We start from the raw sequence: 14,685 nt of genomic DNA, 5'->3' as shown, positions 1-14,685 counted from the left end.
TTACATGGGAGTAAAAGGACATCAGCTTTGCAGAGCAGATATCCCTTAAAGGTGGAAGTACAGCTTCGAATGCCAAGAGGAACTGCTCTCGTTTTAACTCTGGCTATTAGATAAAACAGCCTTGGGTTTGGACAATGAAATTGAGAATGTGAATTGCTGTTTTGTTTCTTTGCCAACTTGGCAAGCAAACAATAACTTGTTGAGATTGAGATCACTTAACAGCTTCTTGCTCTTTATTCTTTTAAACAATTTTGACATAATTGGCAGGAGAGATTCTGGGACATAGTTATCAGAGTCTGACCTTGACTCCTTATTGCAGTTGCACATGAGGTTTGTAGCTTTTTACCGATTTGGGAAACCATTTGGCAGCATGAGTTGAAATAGATGAGCAAAAGAGCAGCTGGTTACACAAAGAGTGTTTGGACAGACCAACAACCTGTGCCTTTGGGGTTAGCAATTTTTCTGGGATCCAGGTTTTCGACACGATGATCTTTCATGAGCGTGATTCTTCACTTGGCTGGTGGAGTTACTGGGGTTTAATGAAATATTTGGTACTAGATCTTCAATTTTGGGTGACAGACTTGATTTAGCAACATCCATAAAAATGAGGCATGGGACACCACCTTCGCAGAATGAGAGAGAGGTCTATCAGGTCCTTATGTTGGAAACATATTTTTGCAATCTTCCACCATTCCTTGGAGTCTATCTAGTAATCCTGCAGTTTGGAATGGATCTTTGACTTTGTATCTTTGATGAACTGACAATAGAGCCTTTTCATATTGGGAATGGTTTGACAATATGTTTCTCAGTGTTTTGATTGCCTGATGTTTCTCATTTATCAACACATTTCTTTTGGCTAACAGACAACTTTTATAAAATCAGCATTCTTTGCCAACCTTTAACAGAATGAGATTCAACTCTATCAATAAATACAACCTTTTTGGTCTGTATTTGACAACATTTCAAACAATCACATGTTCATTAGGATGACAGAAATTATGGCTTGAATTTCTTTTTGTTTTGATTCTGAAGCATTTTGGGACAAATTTTGATGTTTGAGTTGCAATATAAATGTTGTTTAGCTTACTCAATTTTATTTTAATTTGAAGGATTACTGGTTTGGCAAACATTTATTGCCCATTCCAAATTATCCTTGGGAAGGTGATAGTGAGCTGCTCTCTTCAATCATTGATATCCATTGACAATGCTGTCAATAAAGTTTCAAATCAGTGACTTGGAGGAGAAGTTGCAGGTAGCGTTCCTATGTATTTGCCGCCCTAGTCTCTCTAGGTGAGAGAGACGGTTGGATTCTCTTGCTGGAGATCATCATTCCTTGGCATTTCTGTGGCTTGAACACTATTTGACACAGACCAAGCCCAGATGTCATACCCATCTTGATGCTGAGGAATGCGGATGTCTTCAATTTCTGAGGAGCTGATCGCCTGGTTACAGAAACATTCAATACATGGTAAAATCCAAGATCTCCAGTTCTGAAGGAGGGTCACTAGACTTGAAATGTTAACACTGCTTTCTTTCCATAGATGCTGCCAGACCTGCTGGATTTCTCCAGCAATTTCTGCTTTTGTCAATGATATCTTTTGTATATAGTTGAACCTCACTGCTGGTAGTGAAATGGAAGCTAAGAATATACCTTGGACAATTTTGTCCTTCAACTTTAACTCCTTCAAATAAACTTAAATGCAAAAAAAGTAAAAACACAATAAAGGCAGAAAGAAGCAAAAATTGTCATTCATGAAGCGTCCTCTCGGATTTCCCAAATTGCTTCCTGATCAATGGAGCATTCAGAAACATTTCACTGTTTGTATAAGGACAGCCAATTTACACACAGTGAGATTCTGCAAACTCTGTGGTCTAAGTTATTCTTGAGCTCAGTTTCCTTTTCTTCTCTCATACTCTCCATATGCCTCTTACTTGGTTTCAATCTTCCTCCATAGCTTTCATCTGACCTTTTCTTACCCTCTCACATTTCAGAGTCAATGCGTCAAAAATAGGGGGAAGCATTGGCCTAGTGGTGTTATCACTGGACTGTTAATCCAGAGACTCGGGGCCCTAGGTTCGAGTCCTGCCATGGCAGATGGTGGAATGTGCATTCAATTTTTTAAAAATCTGGAATTAAGAGTCTAATGATGACCATGAATCCATTGTTGATTGTTAGAAAAACTCATCTGGTTCACTAATGCCTTTTAGGGAAGGAAACTGCCATCTTTACCTGGTGTGGCCTACATGCGATTCCGGACCCACAGCAGTGTGGTTGGCGTTTAACTGCACTCTGGGCAATTAGGGATTGGCAATAAATGTTGGCTTAGTCAGTGGCACCCTCATCCTGTGAATGAATAATTTAAAAAAAACCTTCCTGGCCTTCAATGCTCTGGCTGCTCACATCTGCATGGATCTGCTCATCAGAAATCCAGCAGATCGAGAATTAGCCTCATACAGCACCAACACTCTGAGAAGGTTTGCAGTTACACTTAAAGCAGCTTTAAAAGAAAGTGGTTACTCTGATAACTGCAGTGTTCTACTCACTGATAAGAAAACAGAAAACAGGTAATTAAAGCTCTGAGAGTTGTAATTTTTGTAACTGAGTCCACTTACATTACAGACATGTACTGCTACCAGATATCACTTAAGAGAATCTTCATTCCATTTAAATGTTACAATTTTTAAAAAACACACAACCATGCCGCTTTCTGTGTTAAATAAAGCAGATGGCCTGAAATTAGGCTGCACTGCAGTAAAACCAGCAGGTTGTCAAGACGATGACATGACTTCTTCTGAGTTTCACTTCCAATTTAATTTCACTCACATCCTAAAAAGCACCCATACCATGGTGTTCATATTAGAGTCACAGCAAATTTGGAGGTTGCACTGGAAGTTTGAACCTGGGTTGGAACCAATAGCTCATTACAGCTGGAGTTCAGATTATTACACAAGGCAAGCATGAAAGAACACATTGTGCAGTAGAATCTCGAGGGGTATTCAAGGCATGCTGACAATTTAACATATTAAATTAGCACTGCAAGTGAAGTTCAGAAGAAATACACATGGGTAAAATTAGAAGCAAGTGTTTGGCATAAGAATTTATGACTGCAGAAAACCATTTTATGCAGATTCTCCAAACCCAGAGAACTAAACAGAATAAACATTTGTGAATTCTTTCTCTTCTAGTTTAAAGATACATATAATAGAAGTAATGATTTCTATGCACATTACACAGTGCTTTATCAAGTGAAAACGTTAGAGGTGACAGATATTCACCGGCTATGCAAGTTCAATTTTGAAAATATATTGCACCAAGACTGAACTTAGAATAAAATAGAATAGAATCGCTACAGTATGGAAACAGGCCCTTTGGCCCAACAAGTCCACACCGACCCTCTGAAGAGGAAGTCACCCAGACCCATTCCCCCACCCTATTACTCTACATTTACCCCTGACTAACGCACCTAACTTACATATCCCTGAACACTATGGGCAATTTAGCATGGCCAATTCACAGAAAATAGGTAACTAAAACTCTGAGGGTGGTAATTCTTGTGACCAAGTCCACTTACTTTCGAGACATGTCCTGCTACCAGATTTCACTTAAGAGAATCTTCATTCCTGCACACCTTCAGACTGTGGGAGGAATCCCACCCAGACACTGGGAGAATGTGCAAACTCCACACAGACAGTCACCCGAGGCTGGAATCAAACCCAGGTCCCTGCCGCTCTAAGGCAGCAGTGCTAACCACTGAGGCACTGTGCTCAGAACTTGAATTTGACAATACTCGACAACAAATCAATAAGATATTAAAACTGAGATCTCTCAGTTCGTGGGCATCTTCTTCTTTTTGGTTTTCTACTCAAAGGCAGATCCCATTCTCAACCACAGGTAGGGCAAGGAGGCAGGTCTGAAACACATACCATCCAGAACGGGTTTGGAAAGAGGTGGCTCTGGAGATAGTGGATGCATTAATGATCATCTTACAAAATTTATTAGATTCTGGAACACTCTTGCAGATTAAAGGATGCAAATATTTAAGAGGGTGGGGTAGAAAACTGGAAACTGCAGACCTCCTAGTCTTTACAACAAAAATACTGGAATTTATGAAATAAGGAGTGATAAACGGACATCTGGGTAATAATGATCCCACTGGGCAGAGTCAGCGTGGACCTGTGAATGGGAAACTGTGTTTGATGAAGCAGTTGAAGTTTTTTGGGAAGCTGCTAACAAGGTTAATAAATGGGAGTTGGTGCATGCCACATTCGTGAATTTTTAAGAAGGCTTTTCAAAAGGAGCCTGATGGATGTTGGTTAGCAAAATTAAAGCACATGTGATAGGAGAAACATACTGGTATGAATGAGGAATTGTCAAACAGACAGATAGCACAGATTAATAATAAATGAGTCAATTTCATGTTGGGAGGCAGTGCTTAGTGGGGTACTGTAAGGATCAGTATTTTCACCCCAGTCATTCACAATATGAATCAACAATTTTATTGTGGGAATCAATGCAATGTAAGTTATAGTAAATGTAATATATTAAGTTTGCAGTTGACACAAAGCTAGGTAGGAAGGGGTGGTGAGGAAGATAAAAAAAACTTCAAGACTATCTGGACAAACTTTTCCAGAGGAAGCAGGAATTAGTTGTATCTCAGGTTTTAGGAAAATGGAGAAATGTCTGAAACTGACAGCCACAGTGTTACCATTTTCAAAACTGTTTTTTTTTATTGATTATGGATATCACCCACTAGGTCAGCAATTACTGCCCACTTGTAATTACCTTTGAAAAGGTGGTGCTGAACTGTCTTCTTGAACCACTGCAGTCTATGACGCTGCAGCTACCCCCACTAAGCTGTTTAAGTTCTGGGATTGTGATTCCCAGGGACAGTGAAGGAGCAATGGCTTCGTTTGAGGTCAATGGAACTTGCAGATGATGTTGTTCTACCCCCTTGGTCTTTCACAGGGTGGAGATGGGGGTTTGGAAGGTGTTGTCAAAGGGGCCAAAGTGAGTTGCTGTAGTTCATGAACTATCAAACAAAAAGGTTGAGTAAATCAAAAACAAAATGCTGGATATACTCAGCAGGTCAGACATCTCCTGAGGAAAGAAACAGGTCATGATGATCTCTCTTCAAAAGGATAGACTGAGTGGCCAGCCACTTTATTGTTTTTCCCAAGACCGCAAAATAGACTGGATGTTCATTCACAATGGATAAATGAAGCTGTGAGGAAAACTTAGTTGAGTATAAAGATTGAATCATATGGTTAACAGCAGACATAAGGCACAATTGGTAAACCTGGTATTCACTTGATGATCAGGCAAGTCTATTTCTTTAAATTCATTTTCATGACCTGGGCATTACTGGAAAGACCAACGACATTTATTGCCCATGCTGAAATGCCCTTGATAAGGTGACTTTCTTCAAATACTGCAAACACCAACGGAGGTAAAGGTACTCCTGACTAGGGAAGAATTCCAGGAATGTGTGTTTTTTAGGAAAAAAAAATCACTAAACTGGTGAATGTGTTTTGGGAAAATGTAATAAAATGTCAGATTCACACCGGGTCAGTATGCGTGACTACAACCTTCTGTATTGATACAGCTCCTACTTGTCAATTTACATTGAAATTGTGGTTTTAGAGAAAAACACAGCAATCAGTCCTTTGTAACCAGCATGCTGAAACCTAATAGAGTCAATTCTAATAGGCCAAGGTGGAAGGCTTCTCTTGTATTGTTGTCTTCTTTATTTCACAGTTAACAATTCAATCACACTTTATTAATTTCCATTGCTCTGGCTGCTGGAAGTGAAGAGCCAATTTGTAACATGGTAGTGATTTCATACAGTAAATTCCACTTAAGCACATATGTCTTTTGACAGGTAAGAGTATGCACTAAACCTTGCCTTACATGTAGCAGATCTATATTGAACCCTTTAATGTCACCCAGTTTACTTCATCATAAAAGGAATTTTACTGCCTCTCACTTTCACCTGATCCATCTCTGATCCTCCCTTCTCTTCCTTTCCTCAATGTGGAGGAGCCAGTATTGGACAGATGTGACAGAAGCCATGAGAATAGGATGGAGTTTATACAGGAAGCAGGGTGTGAGCATGTACAGTGAAGGTAACTGGGAGTCAATGGATTGGTAGTGTATATCGATGGCCAGCCTTTCTCTAGAAATGGAAACAGATGTCAAAGTGGGGTGGACAAAGTTAAAAATCACACACCAGGTTGTAATCCTACCTGACAAATGAGCAGTGCTCTGAAAGCTTGTACTTTTAAATAAACCTGTTGGACTATAACCTGGTGTTGTGTGATTTTTAACTTTGTCTTCCCTTCCTCGACATCTGTTTCCATTTCTAGAGATAGGCTGGCCACTGATATACACTATAAATCCATTGACTCCCAGTTACTTTGACTATACATCCTCACACCCTGCTTCCTGTATAGACTCCTCCCATTCTCATGGTTTCTGCTACATCTGTTCTGACAATACTATCTTCCGAAGGGAGGGCCCTGAGAAATGTCCACCTCTTTCCTCAACCAAAGAATCATGTTCAACCCATCTCCCGCATTTCTGCCCTCACCCCTTCCCATCCTCCTACAACAATACCAGCGTCCCTCTGGTCCTCACTTACCACCTCACCTGCCTCCTCATCCAAAGAATTGTAATACACCATTTCCATCATCTCCAGTAGTGTGCCACACCCAGACATATATTCCCCATCCCCCCCTTCCTTGTCAACATTCCGCAGGGAGCGTTCTCCCTAGGACACCTTGATTCACTCCACTTCCATTCCCAACATGTCCTGTGAAGGCCCCTCCCAATACAATCGCAGAAGGTGTAACACCTTCCCATTTACTTCCTTTCTCCTCAGTGTTCAAGGTCCTAGATGTACTTCCAAGATCACTCTAGTCTACTGTATTTGCTGCACACAATGTGGTCTCCATTGCAGACTGGGTGACCACTTTGCAAAACACCTATCCTCTCTTTGGAAAAATAACCCTGAGCTTCTCGCTGCCTGCCACTTCAACACAGCACTGTGTTCCCATGGCAACATTTCTGTCTTGGGCCTGTTGTAATGTTCCAGTGAGTCTTAGCGCAAGCTCAAAGAACAACATATCATTTTTCACTTGGGGACCCTGCAGCCTCTAGCACTCAGCATCAAGTTCAGTACCTTTAGAGTCGTAGTCCTTCCTTCCCAGCTTTTTCCATTCACCCCACAGCTGGTCCTGTTGTGACATTAGTTGCTTTTAGAAGGGTCACCAACTCCCACATACTCCTAGGGCCATTATCGTATTATATGGGTTGCATTCAGCACAGCTAATCCATTTTCTCACTCTTAGCTCTTATTATCCCTTATTCAGCTTTTCTTCTGTCCTGACCTGATTCCCTAATCTCCTTGTTTATCTTATCTTTTCACGCTCCTTCTGGGCTCCATCTCTACCTATCCACTCACCTCTCCCTTTCTCCATTCTAGAATGGCAGAGCAGACTCAATGGGCCAAATGGCCTAATTCTGTTCCTATATTTTAAGGTCTTATGGTTCTAAGATGTCAGCATTTCTCCAATTCTGAAAAGTCAATTCTCTAAGTCTATAAAGAACCTCGGGATATATTATATGTTAATGGTGCTATGTAAATCAGTTTTCACTGTTGCTGATGGTAATGCTGACTTCACTTTCTGTTCTTGACTTGCTCCATATTTTTAATTTATTTCCATCACAATATAATATAAAGACTCTGGAAGATTTAAAAATCAGCGTGGCAGTGGTTCTTGATAAGTGAAAAGGGATTCAAACTAGTCAATAAAACCAAACAGATGGAATATTTGAGAAGTCTAATGGAAAACAGGATGATAATTTGTTGTGCAATAACTGACAGCAAAAAGGAATTTACAACGCTGGCAAGATTCCACAGCTGGAAACAACAGGTTTCAGGCAGATGGCGAAGCTGATCTATGGAAGAACAGGTCTCAAGTATAACTGATAAAAGACATGTTGTGCCAAAGCCTTTTATTGTGCTCAGGACAATACACAAGAACACCAATTTCAGGGGAAAACTAACATCTTCACCAACATACTGTCCAAGAGGAAAATGCTGTTTGGGTAACAAACAAACTCTGATTGGTGCATGCATTGTCCTGAAGAATGTACCAGTTAATGATGACTGGCAGTTAACTACTATGCTCTGTTTAAATTGTAAACCAGGTCGGTTGATGCTAAATGATCAAGACAACACCGTGAGAAAGGCTCATCAGCCAAACATCAGGAACAAGAATAACAGAAAAGGGCAGCTTCTCAGAAGGAAAGATCCTTGCAAATAAACCTACTTGACTTCTTTGAGGATGTCTCTCATTACGTAGACAGTAGAGTTTCTTATGAACTTCCAGTGATTGGAACAGCAAGACTTAAGAACAGAAATTGGCCTTGAACCCTTGCAACTCACTCCACTTACCTGCCTGGATACCCTTAAGCTAACAGAGTCTTGAAAATTTCAATATGTTTTGCAACCACCCCTGTGCCTGCAAACAAAATGCAGTGTATCCACAATTGACTAAAAATCAGACATTGGGATCCTTTAAAAAGACCCACTCAAATCTTTTCTTCTATTGGAGTTCTCCTCCCTTCACACAAGTTCATTCTACTGGGTGGAGAAGATCAAAATCCACCACCCGTGCATTTTGATAAATTTAACTTGCATGTGCCATTGTGCGCATATCTCACACTAACACCTTGACGTTACATATTAACACTTGGTGTAGCTCATCCGATTCCCTGCCACTCGCTGAGCATGGACTCGGCTAAATTAATTGCATGAAACTTATGCAGAAGCCCTTTCACCAAAGGAACAAAAGTGACACTCTTACCTGGCTGGACAATCCTGAGTGTTGCATGGTTCAGTCAGCAAGGGAGGTTTGGGAAGTTCATAACATGCTGACTCAATCACCTCAATTCCATTTGTATTCAGGCAGAGCAGTTTCTGTTGTTGGACTCCTGCGTTGCCACAGGTTGCAGTGCAGGCACCCCAGTTACCGGGCACCCACATGAAATCTGATTCAGGAAAGAAGTCAACAATAACTTGAGAGAATTAGAATGCTGCCACGGAAATAATAATAATAATAATAATTCCTTTGGACAGTTTCTTCAGTCTTTTGGAGCATAAAATGCTAGTTCAAAGGTTCAAAGTTAAAAATACAAGATTATAAACACAAGATAAAAAACAGATATTGTTGACAATGTAGAAACATAAACGTAAGTTTAGTGATGTGAAACAGAGGAATGGTTCAATACAAGGTAAACGTTATTTTGGTAAAATGTGAAAAAAATCATAAGCAAAACCTATCTTCAGTGATTTTTCATAGTTTATGACTCAGAATAAGTTCAGTTGTGTTTGCATTAATCACAATAGTATCTTAAGCTGTAGGTTGTGCATGGGGAAATAGGATGCAACCTGTAAGGTGGTTGGGTGAAAATGCCCTTCCTTGGTTTAGTTTATTAAGTAGAACCAGGTTGTTCAACTGTCTATAAACTTGGCCCGAGTATTGATCTAAACATATATCTTCCTCAGATGGCAGGTGTTGGAATTAGTGATGCCAAATGATTCTGACATTTGCTGTCCTGCAGTGTAATTAGGCTGGGAATAACACTGAAATCACTAAAACATTTTGCAACTTGAAACCATTCACATTGATTATGGGTTCCCCTGAGACTGGGAGAAACATATAACTTTAGAGTGGAGTTTAGACTATTTGTGACACACTTGACATCTAGCCTGGTAACCCTCAAATATCAAAAACATCCTTAATCTGATAATCTAAAAAGTGATATAAAATGAGATGGTAAGAAACTCTAAGTGATGAGAGGAGATTTTACTGTGAATGCAGATTAGAGACAATAACATGGCCCTGAAATATCATGAGTGATTTTCATACTTTCACCCAAAAGACTCCATGGGGTAGAGTTTTCCACCTTTACTATGTAGTCATTATGGCTCTTCCAGGCACATCATAGTATGAAAGGGAAGGATCATACGTCCCTAATTGAATCAATTAAGTTCAACAAAGGGAAATTTAGTTGAGCTTTGTTACTGGAGTGAAACCCTCACAGCCAATTCTTCCCTCTGTGTCACAATGCACACCATTCAGACAGTGAAGACAAAATGTTGGCCCTTGTAACACTTTGTAAATGCAAAAAGCAAGTAGTATAGGAGTCTTAAAGGTGGCATGATAAGGTCATTTCCCTCACTCATTGTCTGCTCTGTGTACAAATCTCCTGGAGCAGATATAAATTAAAGCCTCTATCTCTATTAATTGTTGATGTCTCAAGCTGCAGATAAAACTTAAAAGCTAATGTAAGTTAGTGAGTTTAATGAAGCATTGATGCAAATTCACCAAGACCATCCTTTCTCAAACACAAATAAATTAAATCAACAAATAAGGTGAATCAGATCAAGCAGGTCAGAGTTGCTTGGACTTTTTGGAGAATACCACCAATACTTGAGGTAACAATCAGATCGTAAGTTGTAACTCGGTCACATTTTATGAAAGAATATTTAATTTATAGACTCATGGAATCATACAGTATTGAATCGGACCTTTCAGTCCAACTAGTCCCACTTGCCTGCATTTGGCCTATATCTCTCCAAATGATTCCTATTCATGTACATGTCCAAATATCTTTGAAATGCTGTAGCTGTACCTGCGTCCACCACTTCCTCTGGCAGTTCATTCCATACGTAAACTGCTCTCTGCATAAAGAAATTGCCCCTCATGTCCTTTTAAATCTTTCTCCTCTCACCTTAAAAATATGCCCCCTAGTTTTGTACTCGCCCACCTTAGGGTTCGTCCCCTTATCTATGACCCTCATGATTTTATCAACCTTGGTAAGGTGACTGCTTGATCAGCGATCCAGTGAAAAAACGTGTGAGCCTGTCCAGCTTAACTCAAACCGCCCATTCCCAGCAACATCCTGGTAAATCTTTTCTGAACCCTCTCCAATTTACTAATATCTTTCATATAGCAGTACTCCAGGAGGGGCCTCACCAACGTCCTGTGCAACCTCAACATGCCCTACCAACTTCCATACGCAAGGGTCTCCAGTGTGGCAATTAGGTGTGATGTTGATTTATTTCTGTTCAAAGTCCCTGTGGCACAAAATTTTCAGAAAAATATGGCAATTTTTAGCCACTTTACAGCTGTGAAAATTGAATGTGGTTACTAGAATAACTGAATGTCACTGAAGTATTTGACAGGCCATTAAAAAAAAGCATAAGCAGAAAAAGAGCTGCAAAGGTTCAGTCACAAAAATAATTACTTCAGCATGAGTAAGTATCACCTTCTCCTGACCCATAGTTTCCTGCTTTGGACCTTTTTATTTGAGTCTGTCTTACTTCAGAGTTAAACATTCAATTTAGGTTGCTGATCAACTTTGGCTCAATACTTATCACCCCTCAATAATACATTCCAAAGAACTGCAGATAGTAGAGATCTGAAACAAACAGAAATAGAAATTGCTGGAGAAACTCAGTAGGTCTGGCAGCATCCGTGGAGAGAAACAGTTCATGTTTCGAGTCTAGTGACCCTTCTTCAAAATGTTAACTCCTACAACTACCGTCGTAACAGCATTGGCAATATTCCAAAAGTAAATAAATTTGTTTGAAACGAAAGGATATTTCCTGAAAACATACAAGGCCCTATATCATTGAAAGTATCTTCCTTTTGGGGCGATTGCCTGATTTACATAGAACTTACCTTGCTTTCGGGGTTATGATATGACTTAGATAGAATTTCATGGTATTTAATTCTTAGAAACGGATTGTTTGGCTAAGCAAAACAATATCAGTTCATGCTTTATCGATCCTATTTCATCTTACTCGATCAGGATATTCTTCTCATCCTTTCTCTCCCTTGTGTGTTGACCTAGCCTGCTATTAAACGTATCTACTGGATTAGTGGTGCTGGAAGAGCACAGCAGTTCAGGCAGCATCCAACGAGCAGCGAAATCAACGTTTCGGGCAAAAGCCCTTCTGCAGTCATTAAACGTATCTATACTATTTACCACAATGGCTGTTTGTGGTAGTGAGCTTCACATCCCAAACTTCTTTGGGATTTATTAGCCAGTAATTTTTCTAAGATTACTATGTGATATCAATACCTGGTGTTCCTCACAAGTGGGAACATCTTCCCTGCACTTACCTGCTCAAACCCTTTCATTACCTTACAGATTTTGATCATCCTTCAGCCTTCATTGTTTAAAGGCAGTTTTCTTGATAGCTATAACCCCTCATTGTCTTCTATTATTCTAGTGCATCTTCAAGGTCTCTGTTTTATAATATGAACAACAGGGCTGAGCACAATGCTCCAGATATAATCTAAGCAAGATGTCTCAGATGTTTAGCAAAAGTTTTCCACTTTTCAAATTCCTCCAGAAATGACCCCTATTGTTGTTTGGAATCATAGTGCCATAAAGATGTACAACACGGAAGTAGACACTTCGGTCCAACTCGTCCATGCCGACAAGATATCCTAAAATAATCTAATCCTATTTGCCAGCATTTAGTCCATATCCCTTTAAACCCTTCCTATTCATGTTGCCATACAAATGTCTTTTAAATGTTGTAATTGTATCAGCCTCCAGCATCGCCTCTGACAGCTCATTCCATACATGCACCTTCCATGTGAAAACGTTATTCCTTAGGTCCCTTTTAAATCTTTCCTCTCGCACCTTAAACTTATGCCCTCAAATTCTAGACTCTCCTGCCTCAGGAAAAAAACCTTGACAATTCACTCTATCCATGCTCATGATTTTATAAACCTCCATAAGGTTACCCTTCAGCCTCTGACACTCCAGGGAAAACAGCCTCAGTCTACTGAGTCTCTCCTTATAGCCCAAATCCTCCATCCCCGGCAACATCCTTGTAAATCTTTTCTGCATCCCTTGAAGTTTAACAACATCCTTCATATAGCAGGGAGATCAGAATTGAACACAGTATTCCAAAAGTGGCCTAACTAATATCCCAACTCCTATATGCAATGCACTGACTTCTTCACTATCCTGTCTACCTGTGACTCCACTTTCAAGAAACTATGAACTTGCACCCAAGGTCTCTTTGTTTGGTAACACTCCCAGGACCTTACCATTAAGCATATAAGTCCTGTGCTGATTTGGTCATGGATTCCTATATAATTCAATTCATATTTTTCAAGGAAGATGTGTCTTCCTTATTCTTCACGCTATGCATCACATCACAATGCAAACCTCAGTTTATACTGAAATTAATATGCCAATTACATACTCAGAGCACAGGTTGATCAATGCCTTCTTGTATTTTAATCACAATCTTCCACTGAATAAACTGCACTACAATTGTTGTCCTTTCCACAGTTTGAAATTGTACTTCCAATCTCACAAGCCACAATGTTTATGTAAATTGCAAACCACAGTGGTTCTCGCAGAAATTCTTGTGGAGCACCACTTTCCACATGCAGTAGCATGGGGAGTTGCCTTTATCTCACCATTTTCCCTTTTGTAGCCAGTTTAGCTCCCATTCTGTGACAAAAACAGAAAGTGCTGGAAAACCTCAGGAGGACGTGGAGTCAGAGAAATGTACAGCATCTGGCAGCATCCACGGAGGGAAAGCAGAGTTAATACTTCGGGTCCAGGGAGTCGTCTTCGGAATTTCCATTCTGTTAATTGTTTGCCTCCTCCACAAAATATGACATCAATCATGAGTTTACTACATGGCACTTTGTTATGGGCTTTTTTGAAAGTTGAAATGTAGCATGGCCACTTCATTACCATTGCTTAAGTTCTCTGTTAATATCTTCAGAAAAGTCAATGATCTTAGTGAACATGACGGCCCATTTCTAATGGCTAACCATTTCTGATTATACGTTCAGTTTAAGTGTCTCCGCTTCCTCTTGCTTAACTGCCTTGAGTCTGTGTCGATGCTGTTTATCAAAGCTGGAGTTTTATTCCCCTCGAAGTTTGATAAATTTATCAATTACTTCCTCTCTTTCCACCTTCGATATTTTTCTTTTTTAAATCTCTTCAGCTGACATGGTACTTATTATATTAGACACACAGTAAACACTGAGGCAAACTAATGATTTAATAGTTTTGGCATGCCTTTGCTATTACCAGTGATTATATTAAGTGTACCCTTTAGTGATCCTTTTCTCATTCTGATTTTTCTTTTATTTATGTGCCTGTGGAATACTTTGCTCTTTCCTTTCATGTTTGATGTTGATCTATGAACATGATATTTAATAAAGTTACTGCAGTGTCTGAAATGAGGACCAGGTGGGCCTCATTTACTATGAGATCCTTCATTGGTGTTGTAAACCTGAGCCAATCAGGGAACCCTGGCTGACACATATAAACAGAAGATGCCACCCGGGTGTTTTCCTATCTTCCTGGTGGTAGAAATTGAATAAAGATTCGTGCACTTTGTGTCTCACACCTGCGCACACACACACCATGGGTGCTGGGAAAAAAATAAGCACTACCGCAGTTAGGCGGTAATGTGGGGGTTAATTTAAAAAGAAAGGAAAAAAAATAAACAGGACATTCACCGCAATTAAAAAAAAATAAACAGAAGATGCCACCCGGCTGCCTTCCTATCTTCCTGGTGGTGGAAATTGAATAAAGATTCATGCACTTTGTGTCTCTCACTGTGTCTCACA

At 39.9% G+C, this 14,685-nt stretch overlaps 1 protein-coding gene across 4 annotated transcripts in view; it reads right to left on the bottom strand.

The window, feature by feature from the left end:
- adamtsl3 (ADAMTS-like 3) overlaps nucleotides 1-14,685 on the bottom strand; it is a 651,955-nt gene that overhangs the window by 15,111 nt on the left and 622,159 nt on the right. For all 4 annotated transcript variants that reach the window (XM_072564789.1, XM_072564791.1, XM_072564790.1 and 1 more), the window contains one exon: nucleotides 8,869-9,052. In XM_072564789.1, coding sequence (XP_072420890.1) covers nucleotides 8,869-9,052 — 184 coding nt within the window. The remainder of the gene's footprint in view (nucleotides 1-8,868; nucleotides 9,053-14,685) is intronic.

This window comes from Chiloscyllium punctatum, chromosome 48 (genome assembly GCF_047496795.1).
Source record: "Chiloscyllium punctatum isolate Juve2018m chromosome 48, sChiPun1.3, whole genome shotgun sequence".
Classification (NCBI taxonomy): domain Eukaryota; kingdom Metazoa; phylum Chordata; class Chondrichthyes; order Orectolobiformes; family Hemiscylliidae; genus Chiloscyllium; species Chiloscyllium punctatum.
Note: the sequence above shows the minus strand (reverse complement) of the source record. Positions and strands in the feature narration are given on the sequence as shown.